A 21,995-nucleotide genomic window follows, 5' to 3' on the forward strand; every position below is an offset into this window, starting at 1 on the left:
TGAGTGTTGCTGCAGGGCTGTTGGGCCATTTTCCACCTGCCATAGATCATATTCTTCATCCAAGAAGCGGGAATATTTAGAAACTGGCAGTACAAAAACAAAGCAAAACAAACAAACAAAAGAAAACCAAAACAACAAAAAACACCAAATCACCAAAAACAAACAACAACAAAAAAAGAAACAAACAAACAAAAAAAGCCCAGAGAAGTTGCTACTGTAAATAGATGTGTGTATACATGTGGCTGGTATGAACCTTATCCACAAATTCAGTTTTGTGGGAAACATCACATTTATTTATTTAAATCAAGTCATATTGGACTCGGGCATGGTTGGAGGTTCTTACCCCACCCCACTTCCCAAGGCCAGTGCACAGGCAGGGCCTTGAGGTCACCCTTGGGTCTAAGTGCCCAGACCCAAGCCTTTGTGGTCCCATCATGTGGGCACTGGCATCTTTGCTGAGGTTAAGAATTTCAAAGCCGGGATCCAGCCCATTTAGGTAAACCCGAAGTCACTCTCCCAGGTGGCCCAGTCATCTTCATGAGAACAAGAGCCATGAGCCTCAGTTCCCTGCCTCAAGAGCCTCCGTTCAACCCTAGGCTTGTGGACAACTCTGCCTCTTCTTCTCTCCCCTCAGTGTCACGGTCCCTGTCCCATCCCTCTCTTGAACAAGTACCACAACCTCCCCACCACACACAGGGAAAGGGCCAGCCCTCAGGTTTTTGGCCTGGCATCTTGAATCTCCTCCCAGGCAACAGGCCACAGAGGGCCTGACATTCTCCTGTGAAAAGCTGGGCGGAAGGGAAACACAGAGAACAAACCCACAGAGAACAAACCCACAGACAACAGACCCACAAAGAAGAAATCCACAGAAAACAAACCCACAGACTACAAACCCACAGAGACCAAAGAAAAGACACATAGACAACAAACTCACAGACAACAAATCCTTAGAGAAAAACCCACAGACAACAAACCCACAGACAACAAACCCGCAGACAACAAACCCGCAGACAACAAACCCACAGAGAACAAACCCACAGACAACAAACCCACAGAGAACAAACCCACAGAGAACAAACCCGCAGAGAACAAACCTATAGACAACAAACCCACAGAGAACAAACCCGCAGACAACAAACCCACAGAGAACAAACCCACAGAGAACAAACCCACAGACAACAAACCCACAGAGAACAAACCCACAGAGAACAAACCCACAGAGAAGAAACCCACAGAGAACAAACCCGCAGAGAACAAACCCACAGAGAACAATCCCACAGACTACAAGCCCACAGACAACAAACCCACAGACAACAAACCCACAGAGAACAAACCCACAGAGAAGAAACCCACAGACTACAAGCCCACAGACAATAAGCCCGCAGAGAACAAACCCACAGAGAACAATCTCACGGACTACAAGCCCACAGACAACAAACCCACAGACTACCAGCCCACAGACAATAAGCTCGCAGAGAACAAACCCACAGAGAATAAACCCACAGAGAACAATCTCACAGACAATAAGCCCGCAGAGAACAAACCCACAGAGAACAATCTCACAGACAACAAACCCACAGACAACAAACCCACAGAGAACAAGCCCACAGAGAACAAACCCACAGACTACAAGCTCACAGAGAACAAGCCCACAGAGAACAAACCCACAGACAACAAACCCGCAGACAACAAACCCACAGAGAACAAACCCGCAGACAACAAACCCACAGAGAACAAACCCAAAGAGAACAAACCCACAGACTACAAGCCCACAGAGAACAAATTTATAGATAACACACCCACAGACAACAAATCCACAGAGAACAAACCTATAGATAACACACCCACAGACAACAAACCCGCAGAGAACAAACCTATAGATAACACACCCACAGACAACAAACCCGCAGAGAACAAACCTATAGATAACACACCCACAGACAACAAACCCGCAGAGAACAAACCTATAGATAACACACACACAGACAACAAACCCACAGAGAACAAACCTATAGATAACAAACCCACAGACAACAAACCCACAGAGAACAAACCTATAGACAACAGACCCACAGATAACAAACCCGCAGAGAACAAGCCCACAGGCAACCAGCCAAATTATGCCTGCTGTGCATCTCAGCAGACGATGCTGCCACCGTCTGTGTATGAGCATGTGTGTGTCAGACTTTCCCATAGTCTCCAAACTTGGTTTCAGAATAATGCTACCAGTGAAATGAGCCAGCCACATGAGGTCACAAAGCCCCCACTCTGTTTAGCACCTGGGGTAAGTAAGAATATTTTGGAGCACCTAGTGTGGGGAGTAGCCCTGACCCCTTTACATGTCATGTCTTAGTTCATTCTTGTTGCCATCCTTGGAATTGAGACCAACATCATCTCCCCATTTGCCAGACAAGCTGCTCGGGAGGAGAGGGCCACAGCCCCTTATCTCCTCACCAAACAGGAGAAGATCCCCAGTTGCTTTTTTTCCTATGAAAGAGATTCTTTTAAAAACATTTTTTTCATGGAAAAAAAAAATCTGGGAAAAAAAAAAAGAATGAAACCAACCCAATAATCCCATAGACAGTTTTTGTTTTTGTTTTGGATATTGATCCTTCTGGTCTTAAAGCTTGAAACTTAAATTTGTTTTATCTGAGTTCCTTCCTCAGGAAAGGCGCCCAAGTCCTCTCAAAAAGTATCAGAGAACTGACACTCACCAGATCATCTTGTCTAGACAATGAGCTGTCGGGCCCTGCATTCATCATGACTGCTTCCTTACCCCTCCCGAGTTCCTGTTACATCTCTACCCTGCTATATAAACTCCTAATTTTAGTCGGTCCAGAAGATGGATTTGAGACTGAGCTCCATCTCCTGGGCAGCATCACTCAATTAAAACCTTCTTCCCTGGCAATATTTATTGTCTCAGTGATTGGCTTGTTTTCTTTTCTTTTCTTTTCTTTTTTCTTTCTTTCTTTCTTTCTTTCTTTCTTTCTTTCTTTCTTTCTTTCTTTCTTTCTTTCTTTCTTTCTTTCTTTCTCTTTCTTTCGTTCGTTCTTTCTTTCTTTCTTTCTCTCTCTCTGTCTCTCTCTCTCTTTCTTTCTTTCTTTTTTTTTTAGATAGGGTCTCACTCTGTCACCCAGGCTGGAGCACAGTGGCTCTATCTTGGCTCACTGCAACCTCTGCCTCCCAGATTCAAGCACTTCTCCTGCCTTAGCCTCCTGAGTAGCTGGGATTATAGGCACCTGCCACCACAGCTGGCTAATTTTTTTTTTTTTTAAATAGAGATGGGGTTTCACCATATTGGCCAGGCTGGTCTCAAACTCCTGACCTCAAGTGATCCACCTGCCTTGGCCTCCCAAAGCGGTGGGATTACAGACGTGAGCCACCACACTAGGCCTCCCAGTGATTGACTTTCTGTGCAGCGAGCAGCAAGACTTAGACCAAACCCCTGGTGTTTCAGTAACACTTTATGGAACTAAGGAGACCTGACCAGGACCAAGGGGTCTTCTTCAGCTTTCTTGACCTCTCTCCAGGCCTCCTTTTCCTCACATGGAAAATGAGAGAACTGGACCAGGCAAAGGCTGAGGTTCATTCGCCCTAACGTCTGGCCTTTCTCTTTCTTGTGAAACTAGAAAGGTGTGTGATTGTGCATGTAAGCACGTGTGTGTGGAGTGTGCATAGGTGTGGCAAAGTATGTGTGTGCCTGTGTATGTGTGGGGTGTATTACCCATGGGAGCGTGTGTATGTGTGTGGGAGGTTGTGTGTATGAATGTGTGTGTTTGTTTTTTGAGACGGAGTCTCGCTCTGTCACCCAGGCTGGAGTACAGTGGCACGATCTTGGCTCACTGTAACCTCCACCTCCCGGGTTCAAGCGATTCTCCTGCCTCAGTCCTCTAAGTCACTGATATTACAGGCACCCACCACACCTGGCTAATTTTTTGTATTTTGAGTGGAGACGGGGTTTCACCATATTGGCCAGGCTGGTCTTGAACTCCTGACCTCAGGTGATCCACCTGCCTCGACCTCTCAAAGTGCTGGGATGAGAGGTGTGAGCCATCATGCCCAACTAAGTATGTGTGTCTGTGTGTATGCTTATGGGGATGTGCAAATGCATGTGTAAATGTGTGCATGTGTCCGTGTGAATTGTGAATATCCGGGACTTGAGCAAAACTCAGCTCCTGATGCACTTCCTGTTTCCTCAGCAGCCGAGCTCTGGTCTGGCAACGAGTGACAGCACACCCGGGCACCCCTCTCCCCGGGCACCCCTCCCACACCTACTTCCCACGGCATTCCCAGCTCCCATCACTGGGAAGTGATGAGTCAGGATAATCACCCAATTCTCTTCGACCTTCCTCAGCTCCTGGTTTGTTGAGCCAAACCCCCATCTCTGGCTTCTCCTGGGCCCTCACCTGGAATCATGAGTCAGGATAATCACCCAATTCTCTTCGACCTTCCTCAGCTCCTGGTTTGTTGAGCCAAACCCCCATCTCTGGCTTCTCCTGGGCCCTCACCTGGGAAAGAAAGAGGCAACCCCGGAGCTGGAAGCTGCTTCAGGGCTCGCCCAGAACAGCAGACTCACTCAACCTGGGCCCATCCAGGCATCACCTGGGAGCTTCACGCAGCTGCTTCTGCCTGGCAGCAGCTCAATGGTTCTGACAGAATTGGCCTGGGGTGAGGCCTGGCATCCATGGGATTTTTACAAGCTTCCAGGTGATTCTATGGGGAAGCCAAGGTGAGAACCCCTGTCCTAGAACCAGGGGCTGGTGGGGAGCTGTGGGTGGAGAACATTAGTGCTCCCAGAGCCTCGGGGTTGGTTTTGAAAGGAATATAACACATTTTTTTTTTTCTCACATAGACATACAGAGGAGACGTTTTAAAATAGACATATAGAGAGAGATGTTTCAATAAAGAGAGGTTTGGGTTTATATAAGTAAAAAAGATAGAAAATAGGGAATGAGATTAGGCTTCCCCTTGCTCTCAAAAAATGGTTTGAGAGTCTCGGAACTGGTTCCACTCTGTGATGAGCGATGAGTACTGTTCCCCCAACTTTTGGCTGTCAGCCTTCCAGGCGCCGGTGGGATGGGACGTCCCTGCCCCTCACGGTTGAGAGGAGCCGTGGGCTTATTCTAGCCAATGAGTGGTGGACAGACGTGATGCATGCCTCTTCCAGGCTGGAGCATTTCATTGTCCAGGTGAGATACTCAGGGACTCGTCCCTCAGCGCAGAGAATGGCAATGTTTCCCGAGGGTCTGCGGGAGCAACCTGATCTCAGAGCACAGCCCCCAGAGGACCTGCTGCACACATGTGGTGGGGGAAAGAAAGCCAGCTTTCCTTCTGTCTGTAGCCACTGAGAGTCTGGGGTGGTTGTTTTTCATGACGAAACCAGCTCACCCTGACTTATACAAAGTGTTTGAGTTATATAGATGGAGAATGAGGCTCTTGGGTGCCTCTGTTCTCACAAAGCAAGAGTCTAGCTACATCCATCTATCGAGGGAGTAGAAAAGGGGAGGTGCTGGCTTGCACACCCTAGACAGCTGTTCAAGAATCAGGACACCAGGCCTGGAGTGATACTTTGGCCACCCTTCTAGTGGAGGGTCTTGAGGCCACACAGACAGGAGGTGGCAGAGACGGGACACACATTGGTCTTCTTACTCACAGTCTGGCCTTGAGCTGTGGGCTGCGAGGACACCACGCCCCCATACGAGTAGCCTTTCCACTCCTTACCTTGAAGGCAAAGTGTTTTTTGGACAAATACCTAATGGAAACATCACATGGGGCTTGGAATCTGTTAGACCTAGCTTCCTGAACTTCTTGCTAGCTGTGTGACAATACACGCATTTCTTAACCTCTCTGAGCCTCAGTCCTCTAATTATACTCCCCTCATAGAGTTTCTAAGAGCATCCTGGGGCTGGCACGTGTTGACACACCCAGTATTTGATAGAGCTTGTCAAACATTGGTTATCCTCTCTCCATATTGCACCTCAAATGGTAAGCGCTGCCTGTCAGCTTCCATTTCCCCAGCAGTGCCCTGAGTCGTTCAGATGTTCATCCATCTTCCACGGAACTCAAGTTCTTTTGGAGGAAGCCACTTCAAGTCCTGCTCCAGGCTTAAGCCAGTTGGCACATTCCATGCTCTGCCCCATTGCCAGGGTTCAGGAGTGTGCTCGTGACCTAAGCACCCCCACCCCCAGATACATCTCAAGATTCTTGCTTGGACTTCTAGGCACTCAGGTTCCTCTGAGAGGGAATCAAACTTACTTCTCTCCATGTCCTTTCCTCTAGGAGATGCGTCCTTCATAAAATTCTCATCAACACTGTTCAGACATGTCCCACCCCAGCAGGGGACAGCCTGGGCTCAAGCTGGGATCCCTACTTTATTTATTTTCTGCTAATTAAACTTCCTAATATACTCCACGCTAAGTGTGCTTGCAAGGCAGGGGGTGTGGGATAAGCAGCCCTGCCTGACTGGGAGAGGGGCAGCTCCCTGCTGTACTATGTATTAATAAAGAGACACATGCATGGCAGTGCTTGTCTGGGCCTTGGTGGCAGCTTAGGACAGAAGGCACGTGACAATCAGGGTTTCAAACAACCCAGGAAGAACACTGCTTCAGGGAAGACAGCTCAGCATCTCCCTGGCAAAGAATAATGACATTGATAATACTCTCCAAAGAATTTCAGGATTTTGAACAAACAGAAAAGCAACACAGAAATTCATGTCATCAAAACGATATGGCTTTATTGGACACTTAAGGCTTTTACTGGAGGCTCAACAACATAATCCTGCTGGTTGGTTTTACTTCATTGATTTTCCACTGTGTCTAATTACATTGCTAATGCTGATGGTGGATGAGCTACAGCTCTTTTCCTGCCTGTGCTGAGCTTTATCCACCAATGTTTCAGTTCTGTGGTAAGATACTGTCCTAAGCCCCCAACATCTCATGCATGCTGTTTTTTTGTTTGTTTTGTTTTGTTTGTTGGTTTCTTTCTACAAAGAGTTCATAGCCTGTGGAAGACTCTCCTCCGTCACACACTTATGTTCCCTCCATACCAGGCCTGGGAGGAGGAGTCTAGCTTGTGGGGACTGTACATATGCTGTGGCCCATGCAGAACCTAGAGAGGCCGTGACCCCTTCTAGAAGTGATCTGCCCTGAATCCTTCCCTCCATAGGAGGCATTTATTAAATGCCAGGTTCCTGAAAGGCTCTGAGATAGGCACTCCCTCTCCTGAGCCCTCCCTTCCATTACTGCTTTCCTATTTCTGGCCAGAGGTCCCTGGCCCCTCCTCCCTGCTCCCGTGGGACCCCAGTTCACCTCCACGTTTGCTCAATTGCCCTGCACTGTAGTAGTCCATTGGCACTCTGTCTTCTCCTGGAGAAATAGCTGAAGAAGTTTATAGGGTTTCCTGGGCCAGGGCTGTTGTGCAGTCACCGGGCAGCAGGAAATGACCCGTCAGGGCCTAGGAGGGCCAAGGCTGGTGGGCAGGTACAGGGGGAGCCAGCACTGCTGTCCACCACTGTGCAGCCTGGAGGCTGTTTCCCATGACCCTGCTGAGGGGACCCAAGGCACCCCAGGCCGCCCACTGCCCTGCCCCCAGCAGGCTGTCTGCGCCCCGGCTTCCCTCCATGCCTGCTTGACATGGACAGTGCACCCTCAGACCACACTTGCCCTGCCAGTGAGCCGCCAGTGAACTGGGAACTCCACAGAGCACAATGACTCACCCCAACATTGTGCTGAGAGGCTTCACCAAACTGTAGCCTGGCTTCCGCCTGCACTAAGCTGCGTCCCCAAAGGCGACCCCAGCCCTGGTTGACCCTTGGCTCAAGACTTTGCAATGCAGCCAAACCACAAAATGCACCTCGTCCAGCTCACCCTGCTAAACCATTTTCAGTAGTTCTCCTCTCACCCTTCTGGAACTTTCCATTTCCACATGGCCCCCGTGTTCCGTTTTTCATTTCCCCTCAAGTCCCTTTTTGATCCCTTTCTGTTCTCTCTTTGAAGACCTCGGTCACCGTTTTCTCAGTTGGGATTGAGCTTGGTCGGTACTGGAATCTCTCCCGCTGCTGCAGCAGTCTGAGGGCATGAGTCTTGCTGCCTGTAACACACGTCCAGCGCTGCTTTTTCTTTGGTGAGTGTCTTAGTCAGTTCGGGCTGTTAGAACAAATGGCTTAGGCAACATACATTTCTCTCTCACAGTTCTGGAAGCTGAAAGTCTGAGATCAAGGTGTTGGCAGATTCAGTACCCGGTGAGGACCTGCTTCCCGGTTCACGAGAAGGACACTTCGTGCTGTGTCCTCACATGGTGCAGAGAGATGGGGGGTCTGGTGTCTCTTCCTGGAAGGGCACTGATCCCATTATGGGGGCCCTACCATTGCCACCTCATCTAAACCTCCCGAAACCTCATCTAAATCTCACCTCCATACTATCACATTGGGGATTAAGGCTTTAACATGTGGATTTCAGGGGACAAAGGACAAAAGCATTCAGTCCATGGCACATGCCCAGTGCCCTGACTCCTGCAAGTGCCACACCACAGGCTCGCCGGGGCTCTGTCCTGGAGGGGTGTGCCATGGGCCCTGTGTGCCATGGGCCCTGTGTACCATGGGCGAGGCGCACAGCAACCTCCCGGCCACCCCATCAGCGAATGAGTTCCCGGCACCCTGGCTCTCTCTAGTCACCCATCTACCAGTCTTGTTGCTCCTGTGCACTAGAGGACCAGCTGCCTGGGGACTGTGGGCCATCTGTGGCCCCGGCCACCCGTGAATCTTCTCTCTGGCCAGTGGCTGCAATCACATCTTCTCTAAAGATGTCTGAAGCCTAGCCTTGGGGAGCCGAGTTGGTCCTTCCTTGGGTACTGAGCCCTAGGGAACCCTTGAAAGTTCTCTTTGTATCTTTATAGTTTCTTTCTCACCAAGCTTAATCATTTCTTTACAGGAAACTTCCTCTGTTCAAGTGACCGTATGGTTTCTGCCTCCAGCTTCGTTTTTGGGTGCCAAAAGAGAGGCAAGCAAGGACCACGGGGGTGCAGGGGATGGGCAACTGGCAAGAGGGGAGACACATGCAGCGCACTTAGTGCCTGGTACACACCAAGCCTGGATTTCATTATTTTTAAATGGGTATTGCTATTTTTAAAAGAACAGTTGCAAATATTTATTGTGTGTTTTGCAATAAGTGGGTCAAGATCAATAAGATATTGTTGATCAATTGATCAATAAGATACCTTTTATTCTTAAAAGTCATATTCTTCTGGTTCAGTGGGGAACACACTGCCGACCTGTATTTGCAGCGTTACGTGATAAGTGTTCTCCTTTTCGGGTGTGTATTAGTCTGTTCTCATGCTGTCAATAAAGACATCCTGAGACTTTTTTATAATTTATAAAGGAAAGAGGCTTAGTCGACTCACAGTTCCTCATGACTGAGGAGGCTCAGGAGACTTACAATCATGGCAGAAAAGGAAGCAAACATATCCTTCTTCGCATGATGGCAGGAAGGAGAATTGAAGAGCAAAGGGGGGAAAGCCCCTTATAAAACCATCAGAACTTGTGAGAACTCACTCACTATCACGAGAACAGCATGGAGGTAATTACCTCCCACCAGGTCCCTCCCACAACACGTGGGGATTATGAGAACTACAGTTCAAGATGAGATTTGAGTAGGGACACAGCCAAACCATACCAAGGTGCCGCCAGCAAGCACCTACCTCCACCCCTCCTTCATCCTTGTCCTCATTCTACAATGATTCGGTGAAATCTGGTCCCTGCCTCAGTTTTACAGCCTCCCCATGACTCTGATTACTTCCTGATTAGCTTAAACTAAACCTAACTAGGTTACCCCAGGAAAGCATTTCTGTTCCTGACACCCCCCATCTGCCTGTTGCTTCCACTCCACCTGTATGTGTCTGGGCACATCCCTGCGTCCCTTTGCTGGCTTCTAGCCCACTCATTTCAAGCGTTTATCCCATGAGTTTCATAAAATTGTAGAAGATCAGGGTTTGAGGCAGTGGTAGGGAAATGATACGAAAGACATTTCTGGATGTATTCTGCCATCCTGCAGATCCCTAAACCACCTCTCCCTCTCCTTTCCCTCCCTCCAGAGAACAGCTTCTCCTTGTCTCCCGTGGAATAGTTCCGCCCACATTCATGGGCCCTTCCTGTACCAAAACTGTGCAGGTCTCACTTCCTGTACCAAACACTTGGCAAACAAATGTCCCGTCCTTGGAAAAATTCTGTTGAATAAAATTTTCTCTCTTTGATCCATCCAAATGTTTACAAAGTGCTACAGAAGCCCTGGAGGAACAAGCAGTTCTGCCTTAGGGATCAAGAAGATTTCACAGAGGGGGTGATATCTGAGCAACAGTGCTTTTTGTTTTTGTTTTTGTTTTTGCTTTTGAGATGGAGTCTCGCTCTGTCGCCCAGGCTGGAGTGCAGTGGCGCAATCTTGGCTCACTGCAACCTCCGCCTCTCAGGTTCAAGTGATTCTCCTGCCTCAGCCTCCTGAGTGGTTGGGATTACAGGCGCCTGCCACCATACCCAGCTAATTTTTGCATTTTTAGTAGAGACAGGGTTTCACTATGTTGGTCAGACTGGTCTCGAATTCCTGACCTCAAGTGATCTGCCCACCTTGGCCTCCCAAAGTGCTGGGATTACAGGCGTGAGCCACTGTGCCCAGCCAACAGTGCTTTTAATTGGCATTTTCTTCAAAGACTTTGATGCCCTGTAGGAGGGAGCCCATGACTCAGCCTCAGCCAATCAGATCACTCCATTCCCTGGGCCACCTACACACCTGCTCTTCCCTGATCCACTGCAATGTCCTCACCCTGAGATCTGAAACAAGAGGCAGACATGGGAGCTGAGTTGTCTTTTGGGAGAATCCTAGTGAGAAGGTTCTCCAACTGGCGCCACCAAGTGAAGGCCTCATGGCAGACTAACCCCTCCCCTTCCTGAGGCTGGGAGGAGCTGCTGTCCTTCTAATTCTGTGAGCTACCTCAGTTGCCTTCCCCAAAATCACACACACACACACTTGCATAGGCTAGGTAGAGCTCTTTTCTGTAATTGCCAACAGAACACTAACTGTATTTGAAGAATAAGCTGGCATTCTTATGCTCTGGTAGAAATCAAGGTAATTGGTTATGAGAATCAGAGCCCACCTGTGACTCCAGGAAGAGATGCATAAATACCAAGAATTTAGTCTCTAAATTCTTTCTTTAAATCATTTTTTAGAAATGTGATGAGTATATCACACAGGAAAAATCAAATTGTAATGCAACCGAGTTGATGCCAGTTTTATTTAGGAAGTGGGTTACAATCACCTGGGGAAGCTCTAGTTACCTTGATTTGGTTTAGTACAAACCCTGGTACCGTCAACCACAGATCCCCGGAGGAAGTCATTCCTGGATGACTTCCTTATCGATTTTCAATAATTTCCATTTCAGAGGAAGGCCTTTATCTGACCTGATCCCCTAAGTCTTGAGGGGAAACTTACATAGGGACAAAGACAGTAGGTGTCTGGAATGTTGAGAATCAGTGTGTTCTGTCACTGTCTCCTTCAGGGCTGGTGGCACATGCAAATCTCTTTCCCACTCTCCGGTTGAATACTAACGCCATGGTGCCCACACCTTCCCTATTAGTCCATGTACATGGGGTTTGTCAAGACAGTGGTTCATGGTTCTGACCCTGAGCATGTCAGATTTCAGGGGCTTTACGCAAAATATCCATACTACTTGGGACTATTTCTCATCAGTATTGGTCACAATGGAGCCTACACACTCATAGTTCCCATCCAACACATCTCCAAGGCAGACTCTCAGACCAGCTCCCAGAAAGGGAGAGAGTTTAGATCAGGCAGCAGAGAGGTGGCCTAGGAAGTCGTCCTTGGAGCTCATGCACCTGTGTTTGGGCGCCAACAGGAAGACGGTGGCTTTTGCTCTTTGGGAGATACCTTTGGAGCCAGTCTCTGACCACATGTCTAACAGGGCAGGCATCCTTGGAGTTTCCATGGCAGTCTACTGACAGTCAGCGGTGAGGATTAAATAGTATAGAGTCTCACTGAGTGCTCTTTGAGAGGTCAAACAATGAGAAGTCCTACAAATGATCATTGAGCTACAGTAAGAAGTGTACTGAATCTGTTTTTTCCCCTATAAATATAAAAGCCTATAAATATAAAAATCTTGGTGGAAAAAAGTGATCCCAGCCTCCCACACAGCACATCACACATCTTCTCTTTTCAAATTTGACTCCAAGGCCCACTTCCTTCAGGAAATCATTTATCCAATGGTATCATTTAGGATATTTTTGGTTGTGAGGAACAAAAGCCAAGCTCCAACAGACTTAATAAAAAGAACTCATGGGTTCACAAACTGAAAAACTCCGGTGGTAAATGAAGGCTCTGGGTACAGTTCGTACAGGCTCTGGTCTGTGTAATTTCCTCATTCTGCTCCCCTCTAGATGCTGTTGTTTTTTGTTTTTTGTTTTTTTGTTTTTTTGTTTTTTTTGCCTTCAAGTTGGATTTCTTCATGGTGGCAAAATGAATCCAGCAATTCTGTCAGAGGTTTTCGAACCAGAGCGACTCCATCTTAATTAAAGGCTGTGTAAAATGAGGATGAGACCTGCTGGGCGGCATTCCAGGAGGGTAGGCATTCTTAGTCACAGGGTGAGACAGGAGGCCAGCAGGACTGGCATCACAAGATACAGGCCACAAAGACCCTGCTGATAAAACAGGATGCAATAAACAAGTCAGCCAAAATCTTTATCAGAGGTGATAAAAGTGACCTCTGGTTGTCCTCACTGCTCATTATATGCTAATTATAATGCATTAGCGTGGTAAAAGACACTTCTACTAGTGCCATAACAGCTTACAAATGCCATGGCAATGTCCAGAAGTTACCCTATACAGTCTAAAAGGAGACCCTATATAGTCTAAAAGAACTGAGGGTTCTGAGAAATCCCTGGCCCTTTCCTGGAAAATCTATGAATAATCCACCTCTTGTTTAGCATACAATCAAGAAATAACCACAATGTACTCAGTCAAGCAGCCCCTACTGCTGCTCTGCCTATGGAGCAGCCAGTCTTTTGTTTCTTTACTTTCTTAATAAACTTGCTTTCACTTTACTTTATGGACTTGCCCTGAATTTTTTCTTGTGCAAGATTCAAGAACCCTCCCTTGGGGTCTGGATCAGGATCCCATTCCCGTAACAATTCCAGGTTCAGATCTGCTTTTAACAGCATCCAGAGCAAGAGAAAGCCTTTTTGTTCCAGAATTCCGCATTAAAGTTCTTCTGGTCATTCTTATTGGGTTGTGTCACTTAGGTCAGGTGTCCATCCTGGTCCCAAGCAATGAGGCCAGGAGATGGGATGCAATGACTGGATCATCTAGGCCTCTTATTCTCACTTCTTAAAACACTTATTCTTATTATTTTTAAAAAATTATTTTCAGTCAGCTTTCTCATGTTGAAACTTATTCCAATTCTTGAACTGGGGGTAGTTTCAACTTCCCTAGAGCTGTATGGGTCCTCAAATGAAAATTCGGGGCAGCTGGATTAGAGGAGGGGGAAATGCATGCTGCAGGGCCAACCAACAAGGGGGGATTGTGCCAATTCACTCTTCCTATCCTCAGATTCACCTAAGTTCTGGCCATTCAGCCCGATTTGAATGCATTCTGCATTCCTATGACTGTGGATTACATTTTTGTCTACCCTTGTGTCTCCTGTTTTGCCCTGCCCTGTAAGCATCTCAAACATATGCATAAAGACTATATAAACTATATAAATAAACTAACGCTTCTGTTTTCAACCTGTAGGATGATGACAATGGTGACAACGACAATGATGATGGTAATGATGTGGAAAATGTGAAAAGAAAAAGAAATACTTGGAAATATATCTCACCCTCCATAAACAAAGCTCGGAGTTTAATTCCGACCATGATGAGTTCATGGGGTGAACTGCAGACCACTGTCTGTGGACAGGAAAAAGATATTTCATCTCTAGCCCCAGGGACATCTCCAGAAGCTGAACTAGATGAACTTTACATAAATTGGTACAAAATATAATTTTCTCTTTGCCTGCTGAAAGCCACTTGTAGAAATTCTGTTAATCAGAATCTCCCTAAGTTAATCAGTCATCTAGACAAGATCTTATTTCTTTTTTAGACAAAGAAAAGTATTTAAGTAACAAGTATTTGTAAAACATTTGAGTGAAGCATATGGTATGGAATGTAAGGAAATCTAAGAATGTCCACATGGGAAATCTCATGGATTCAATTGATAGCACAGGTCATCAACTGACATGCAGATGGAATTCTCTTGTAGAACAAAACAACACAGCCATTGCTTAGAGACTAATTGTCAATGAGTTAGTCATTTCCTGTTTCAGAATAGCATCATGACCACCACCTTTAATGCCAACATCAATCACCATTATCAACATCATAACCACCACCAATAACATCACCAACACCAACACCGCCATCAACATAAACCATCGCCACCACCAAAACCATTGGCATCGCCTAGCACCACCAGTCACCACCATCACCACTCACCACAACAAGGTTTATATTTACATACTTGTTTTACTTTTCAAAATTCATTCACATGCATGGTTTCATTAGATCTCATCTACTTGGTAAGGTTGGCAGATCTGACATCATTAGCCTCATTTTATCTGTATGGAAACTGAGTTCTAGAGAAGCGAAGTGATGCGTGAAAGGACACTGAAGTGGCTGATAATCAAACCCAGACTAGAGTTTGGTTCTTCTGACTCCAAAATTAATGCTTTTTTTCTTTAAAAAAAATTATTATTATTATTATTTTTTGAGACAGGGTCTCACTCTGTCACCCAAGCTCGAGTGCAGTGGCATGATCACAGCTTACTGCAACCTCAACTTCCCAAGTTCAAGCAATCCTCCCACCTCAGTCTCTCAAGTACCTGGGACCACAGGGACATGCCCGGGTGCGGTGGATCATGCCTGTCATCCCAGCACTTTGGGAGGCCAAGACGGGTGGATCACAAGGTCAGGAGATCAAGACCAGACTGGCCAAAATGGTGAAACCTCGTCTCTACTAAAAATACAAAACAATTAGCCAGGCATGGTGGCACATGCCTGTAGTCCCAGCTACTCAGGAGGCTGAGGTAGGAGAATTGCTTGAATCCAGGAGGCAGAGGTTGCAGTGAGCTGAGATTGTGCCTTTGCACTCCAGCCTGGCAACAAGAGCAAAACTCCATCTCAAAAAAACAGGGTCTGTCTAGGTTGCCCAGGCTGCACTCAATCTTCTAGGCTCAAGGGATCCTACTGCCTCAGGGTCCCTAAACACTGGGATTACAGGCATGAGCCACTACACCCAGCTCCAGTGCTTTTTTTTTTGACGTACCTAATTCTCTCAATGAAAATGAAGAATTTCCAACTTCTGACATTAACAACTTTGGTCCTATATTCAAGCCAGAGTCTTTCAAATAAAATAGCCTTTTAAAACCATCTGTCCCCAAACCCTAGATGTTCCAAGTGAGGAACTAGCTGCTCAGTTTATGTGACGCCCCAGAAGTTGAATTTTAACCCAGGACATTCGACTCCAAATTCACTCTTCTTTCCATGACAAGGAGCCACCTCTTTGTATGACCCCAGGAGTCTCCGGATTCCTCCGAGAACAGTGGAACAGTGCCCTTCCCCAGAGCACAGGCTTTGCCAGTGAAGATTGAATTTGGCTAGAAACCGCTGCCCTGCTCTCTCTTCTCGAAGCACCTGGAAGCCTGAGGAGGAACTGGGTGGCTGGCTCTGGTCACAAACTAGCAGCCAGATCCACCCGCAACCCCACCCCTGGTCAGCGATGCACCCGCAGCCCCACTCAAGGGCTCCAAGTAAAACCAAAGCTGCTCCCCTCCAAGAAGTCTGGGGCCATCCTGGGGAAGGCCTCCTGGCCTTGACTCTCAGGGAGTCTCTGGGGTTGCGGTTTGGGGCCCGCTGCTCCCGCCCTTTGCCCCCAGGTGGGCCTGGCAGGGCTGCAGCACAGCTCTGTTGCTAATGGTCAGTGAGGAACACTTGGCGACCTTGCCCTGGAGTCCTTTCATTTTGAGTTCAGAGGTCAGATTTGAGTAATAAACATCTTCTAAGGACTTGTCATTCTTTCTGAGAATGTTGCTGGCCAGCCGGAAGACGAAAATCACCGCGTAGATGCCGATGATGGTGAGGATATACCAGGCGGCACTAGTTCCATCTGGCACCTTCAGAGCCCTGGTGGAGTTGGTGTCATTCCTCCCCTTCGTGTGGTCATCCAGTAGGAGCCTCAGGAGGGTGCTGGCCTGGGTCTGGTTGGAGGCTTCATGGGGAGTCCACTTGGCCCCTGAGAAACAGAGAGGACCAGATGAGACCCAGCGTCCTGGGCTGAGGGCTGCCTGGCCACACCAAGGAGAATGGAGCCCTGGTGTCCATGAAAATGTGGCACTGCTCAAGAGGCCTTCTCTGAGGCATGAGCAGGAGTGTAACGACAGGTATGTCAATATATTTTTAAAAATCAAAGGAGTCCAAAACACTATGTTGTTGTTGTTGTTGTTGTTGTTTTGTTGTTTATTTTGCTTTTTGTTTTTTGCTAGAGAGACAGAGTCTCACTCTGTCACTCAGGCTGGAGTGCAGTGGCATGATCACAGCTCACTACAGCCTCGAACTCCTGGGCTCAATCGATCCTCCCACCTCAGCCTCACAAATAGCTGGAACTATAGACATGCAGCACCATGCCAGGCTATTTTTTTCTTTTTTCTCTTTTTTTTGTTTTTTGTAGAGATGGGGTCTCACCATGTTGACCAGGCTGGTTTTGAATTCCTGGTCTCAAGAGCTCTTCTCACCTTAGCCTCCCAAGCACTGGGATTACAGGCATGAGCCACTGTGCCCAGAAAAACACTGAGTTCTTGAATAGGAGACACAACATCATAAAGATGTCAGTTATCCCCCAAATAATTTATACCACAAACATAATTGCAATGCAAACAACAACAGGATTTATTTGTGAAATCAATGCACTATTCATTTAGAAAAATCAACTGTTGGCCGGGCATGATGTCTCATGCCTGTAATCCCAGCACTTTGGGAGGCTAAGGTGGGAAGATTGCTTGAGCCCAGGAGGTTGAGACCAGCCTGGCCAACATGACAAGACCCTGTTTCTACAAGAAATAAAAAAAATTAGCCATGTGTGGTATGCAGGCCTGTGGTCCCAACTACTCAGGAGGCTGAGGCCGGAGGATCACTTGAGCTCAGGAGGTTGAGGCTGCAGTGAGCTGTGTTCACACCATTACATTCCAGCGTGGGACCCCATTAAAAAAAAAACCAAAAAAACAGAAAACAGAAAAAGAAGGAAAGAAAAAGAAAAAGAAAAATCAACTGTCAAGGCTAATTAGAAAAAAAAATCTGAATAAAAAGAATGATTAATGAATTAGCCTGGCCACAAATTTTAAATCAGCCAGCCAGCAAAACTAATTTATATTTTTTTCAATGAATTAATGCTTTATATGCACACAGCCCAGCTGGGACTTGCTGGGCTTTGCAGAGTGTGTGGGTTGGGTGTTCTTCAGAACCAGGTACAACTCTCCCTATAAAACTACAGCAGCACTGGGCACGGTGGCTCACACCTGTAATCCCAGCACTTTGGGAGGTTGAGGCAGGCAGATCACCTGAGGTCAGTAGTTCGAGACCATCCTGGCCAAAATGGTGAAATTCCGTCTCTACTAAAAATACAAAAATTAACCGGGCGTGGTGGCACACGCCTGTAGTTCCAACTACTAGGGAGGTTGAGGCAGGAGAATCGCTTGAATCCAGGAGGCAGAGGTTGCAGTGAGCCAAGATTGGGCCACTGCACTCCAGCCTGGGCAACTGAGCAAGACTCTGTCTTAAAAAATAAAAAATAAATAAAATAAAACTACGACAGCTAAAATAGTGTGATGCCGAAAACACAGGCAAGCAGACCAATGAAACAGAGTAAAAACAGTATCAATAGCTAGGAATTAGAATTTGACAGCTAGCTAATAAAGGAGCATTTCTGATCGGTGGGAAAAGATGGATTATTCAATATGTAGCATTGGGGAAAGTAGCATTAGATCCACATCTCTCCACCACATGACCAGATAAATCGGTCCAAATTAAAAAAAAACAGCCCAGATAAACCAAATATTTTAACATAAAAAGTGAAACAATTCATAGTACTAGAGTACAGCATGGCAGATTTTTTCTTTATCGTCTCACAGTGGCATATTCTTTTAAGCATAACAAAAATTCAGAAGAAAAAAAGAAGAACTATAAATCAAATAAAACAACATAAAAAAAATTTAAGCTATTTCATACCATAAAACCAAGAGGCAGATGACAGAGTGCAATTTATATTACTGATTTTCTAAATAGCCTTCAGTTCTGTAAGAAAAAGTTTAAAACTGCGGTAGAAAAATGTGCAAAAGATATGGACAAATAGTTCATAGGGAAAAAATGAACATTCAACATAAGAAGAGCTTCTCAATATCACTCATGTAAGAAAAATGCAAATAAAGATAATAACTAGAAATCATTTCGTCACCTATTGGATTTGCAAATTCATGATGTTTCAGAATAAACTAACAAAAAAAATTGGCTTTTTTTGTTCTTTTGTCCAGCTTAGAAGAAAGGTGTCTAAATTGGGAGCAAAGGTGGCAATGACGTGGACTTGACTCCAAAAGAAAAAACCTTGTAAAAGAAAAGAAACAAGTGCCTCTGCATTTCAGGGGGTCAGGATTGGCATTTTAAAAATGTCAACAAATAAATGTTCACATCCACACTTGACATTTTTTCCAAGGAGAATTTTAATTGTATAATTGCTGGTAAATTCATACAACCAATATGGAGGGCACACGGACAAGATCTATGAGCATTACAAACGCACTTACCTTTGACCCAGCAATTCTATCTCTAGGAATCTATCCTAAAGATGCTCCGGAACATCTAGAAACAATATATGCTGCAGGTTAGTCATCGCAGTCCTGCTTGTGATGACGAATGCTTGGGAGCAGCTTGAATAGCACCAACTGAGAAATGGCGAAATGCATTTGGAACCTTCAGGCAGTGGAATACTATGCAGTCATAAAAAATAATAAGGAGTTTTTATGGTACTGAATGTTAATAAGTGAAAAAATAATCTAATGGTGATATGCTATGCAACACCACTTGTGAAAAAGGGGGAGGTTATATGTCATTTGCTTGTAGTTTTTGTATGTATAGAACATCTCTGGAAGAATGCATAAGAAATTAGTATCGTCAATTGCCTCTTGGCGAGAGACCTGGGGGAAGAAGATATATTTTTCACGGTATGCCCTTTTGTACACTTAGTACTGTGTGTACTTATTTTTGAAAAGAAAGAGTGTACAAGTTGGTACTTTTCTGGTCTCCCTGGTGAAGTGCCCCTGGGTAAAGACGTTGTGTGCCCTTGTAAGACCGGAAGATTAAGATCTCAATTGCTGTTTAATTCAAAACTGTTTTCTCTACTTGGAGAGTCAGTGGAGAAAATGAAACAATGAAAACTAGAGATGTAGGGTGCAATCCTGTGAGACGTTTCCCAGTGGGGCTTTACTGGCTCAAACCCCCATTTCTTGCTCTGTATGAACACAAATGTATTTTAAAACACGTCATAGGATCAATCTCGTAGGCCACTGGGTAGACCAAAGGTGCTCCAAAACGCTTCCCATTTGATAGCTGTATGTTTGTTGCTAATTCATTTTGCTAATGCAAGACTCAGAGAGGCCAGTATTTTTTATTATAGTTAGTTTCCAGAATGAGTGACTAGGCTTATTACTGTTAGACGAAGGAATAAACTATTTAAAAATTACTTTTCAAACTACACGTGACAAAGCCCAGGACAAATGAACAGATTTAATTACATAAAATTAGTCACTCACAAGAAACACCACCACAAGAATAAATTTTACGCCATTGTTTGGTGGAACGGTTTGAGACATTAAAGTAAGGAAGGTGAAAAATTCCCGTAATTATTACAACAAACAGCAAATCAACCCAACAAGAACACAGTATTCTTATATTAGGGCAAGAGAACTTATTGAAACTCAGAACACATGTACAAACTCATAGAACTTTCTGGAAATTGTCATAGAACGATGCCGTATATTCAAATACAAGTAAAATATTCCCAACTAAGGACGACATATAGAACATTAAATTATTTAAAAACCAGTCCATTTTCTACATGAAAGAAACTCACTATATTAATTATTGCAATACATTACATTTTACCTTTTTTACAAAGGTAAAAGTAAGTTAGGTTGTATCTTAATGGACAAACATATCCTGTAGAAGAGAGAAACTTTTTCCTCCATGCCATTTGGTACTTGTAATTTAATGATGTTAAATATGTAAGTAAATCTCAAACTGCCCAACCTTGCATTGTAGCTGAGTACTCACATTCCATGGGATGGTCTTGTCCTTGACTCTTGGAGGGGCAAGTTCAAGCGGCTGCCATGCACAGAAGGGGAAGATGATGAAAGGAGAACTCCTTCTCCTAGGGAGGGATCAGTCCTACCGCAGTTGGGCTGCACTGAGTTTCCAGAGCAGGAAGTAATATGATCTTCCAACAATCTCAGGGCAGCACCAAACAGAAATTTAGTAAGTGGATGACTTTGCTCTCATGCAATTAATCAGAAGATCCGATTTGCTGTGTCTTCTGTTGCATCAGAACAGAAAGCACTTCCCAGCTTTGACTTGTTAAGAAGTTCTAAATCAAAACAATTTTTTAAAACATGCTGGTATTAAGGAATCTCCAGCTCTCCCAGGTCCCATCATGAGCTGAGGTGGCCAGAAGCTCTCCCTGAGGCTGGCTTTCAGCTTAGAGCTTGGATGGCTATTGAATTCCCCTGCATTCTGCACCTGTTGCAGGTGTGGTAGATGGCCAGGTGTGGCAGAGATCTGTCATCATAGGGCCAGGAAACTCCATGGTCAAGAGTCACCAGCTTCCTCTGGACAGTCTCCCAGATGAGGAAACCCAGACAGGAAGGGAGTGACACCCCCAGGGTGACACACCTGAGGGGCCTCGGGCTTTCCCGGCTTTCCCTGAGGGGTCAGTGGGCAGTGGGCTCCCGCGCCAGGTGGTGAGAAACGGCTCTTCTCTTTCCCAGAGTCACAGACTGCATTGGAGTTGAGGTAGGCTTAACTGGAAGGTGCTAGGTTAAGTGTCTGGGGGTAAAGTTTCCCTAGGAACAGGGAAGGAAAAGTTGGAAGACTGGCAAGTTCAATCATCCAGCCATTGTTTCCAGCTCCATTTCTTCCTAATCCTCACTCTAGGAGTCCAACCTGCCACATTTGTGATGGTTGGTTTTTAAGATACAATTTGATGAAATTTCCATCAATGGGGTACTGGGTAAGTAAGTTATAAAATAAGCCATATGATCCAGCAATTCCACTCCTGGGTATCTTCCCAGGAGAAATAAAAACATAAGTTCACACAAAAATTTGAACCCACATGTTCAAAGCAGCATTATCTGTAATAGCAAAAAATGGAAACAACCCAAATGTCCATCAACTGATGAATGAATAAATAAAATGTTGTTTATCCATACAACGGAATGTTATTCAGCAATAAACAGGAATGAAGTACTGATATATGCTATAACATGGATGAACCTTGCAAACATTGTGCTAAATAAAAGAAGTCAGTCACAAAGGATTATATATTGTAGGATTTCATTTATATGAAATGCCAAGAATAGGCAAATTTACAAAGATAGAAAGTAGGTTAGTGGCTGACTAGCAGGAGGGATTGGGGGTGATAACTAAGGGTATATAGCATTTTTGGAGGGGTAATAAAACTATTCTAAAATTGTGGTGCTGGCTGTACACAATCTGTGAATATACAAAGAAATTGAATGTATACTTTAAATGGATGTATTTCATGGTATATGAATTATATTTCAATAAAACTGTTAAAATAATAATATACATATACGATGGAGTATTACACAGCTGTGAAAAAGAATGAGGAAGTTATTTATGT

The 21,995-nt window shown here is 45.4% G+C and overlaps 2 protein-coding genes across 3 annotated transcripts in view; one reads left to right on the forward strand and one right to left on the reverse strand.

Moving 5' to 3' along the window:
* Positions 1 to 9,076, forward strand: part of LOC139355266 (small integral membrane protein 11) — a 33,675-nt gene extending 24,599 nt beyond the window's left edge. Inside the window, exons 3-4 of the transcript XR_011622813.1 lie at positions 7,995 to 8,121; positions 8,928 to 9,076. The gene's annotated coding sequence lies outside the window, so the exon portion shown is untranslated. The remainder of the gene's footprint in view (positions 1 to 7,994; positions 8,122 to 8,927) is intronic.
* A 2,201-nt stretch (positions 9,077 to 11,277) lies between these two features.
* Positions 11,278 to 20,820, reverse strand: LOC105472684 (small integral membrane protein 34). Of its 2 annotated transcripts, XR_011622811.1 has the most exons (3): positions 20,411 to 20,820; positions 15,360 to 16,325; positions 11,278 to 12,697 (listed from the first exon to the last, which is right to left on the reverse strand). XR_011622811.1 is itself a non-coding variant. In XM_071095658.1 (2 exons), exons 1-2 carry the CDS (start codon positions 20,415 to 20,417, stop codon positions 15,913 to 15,915), a joined length of 420 nt encoding a protein of 139 aa, XP_070951759.1. In that variant the 5' UTR covers positions 20,418 to 20,820; the 3' UTR covers positions 11,278 to 15,912. The 2 variants fall into 2 exon arrangements, 1 of the variants encoding a protein (XP_070951759.1); XM_071095658.1 differs by having other exon boundaries at positions 11,278 to 16,325.
* Between the last annotated feature and the right edge of the window lie 1,175 nt (positions 20,821 to 21,995).

The sequence above is a fragment of the Macaca nemestrina genome, chromosome 4 (assembly GCF_043159975.1).
Source record: "Macaca nemestrina isolate mMacNem1 chromosome 4, mMacNem.hap1, whole genome shotgun sequence".
NCBI lineage: Eukaryota > Metazoa > Chordata > Mammalia > Primates > Cercopithecidae > Macaca > Macaca nemestrina.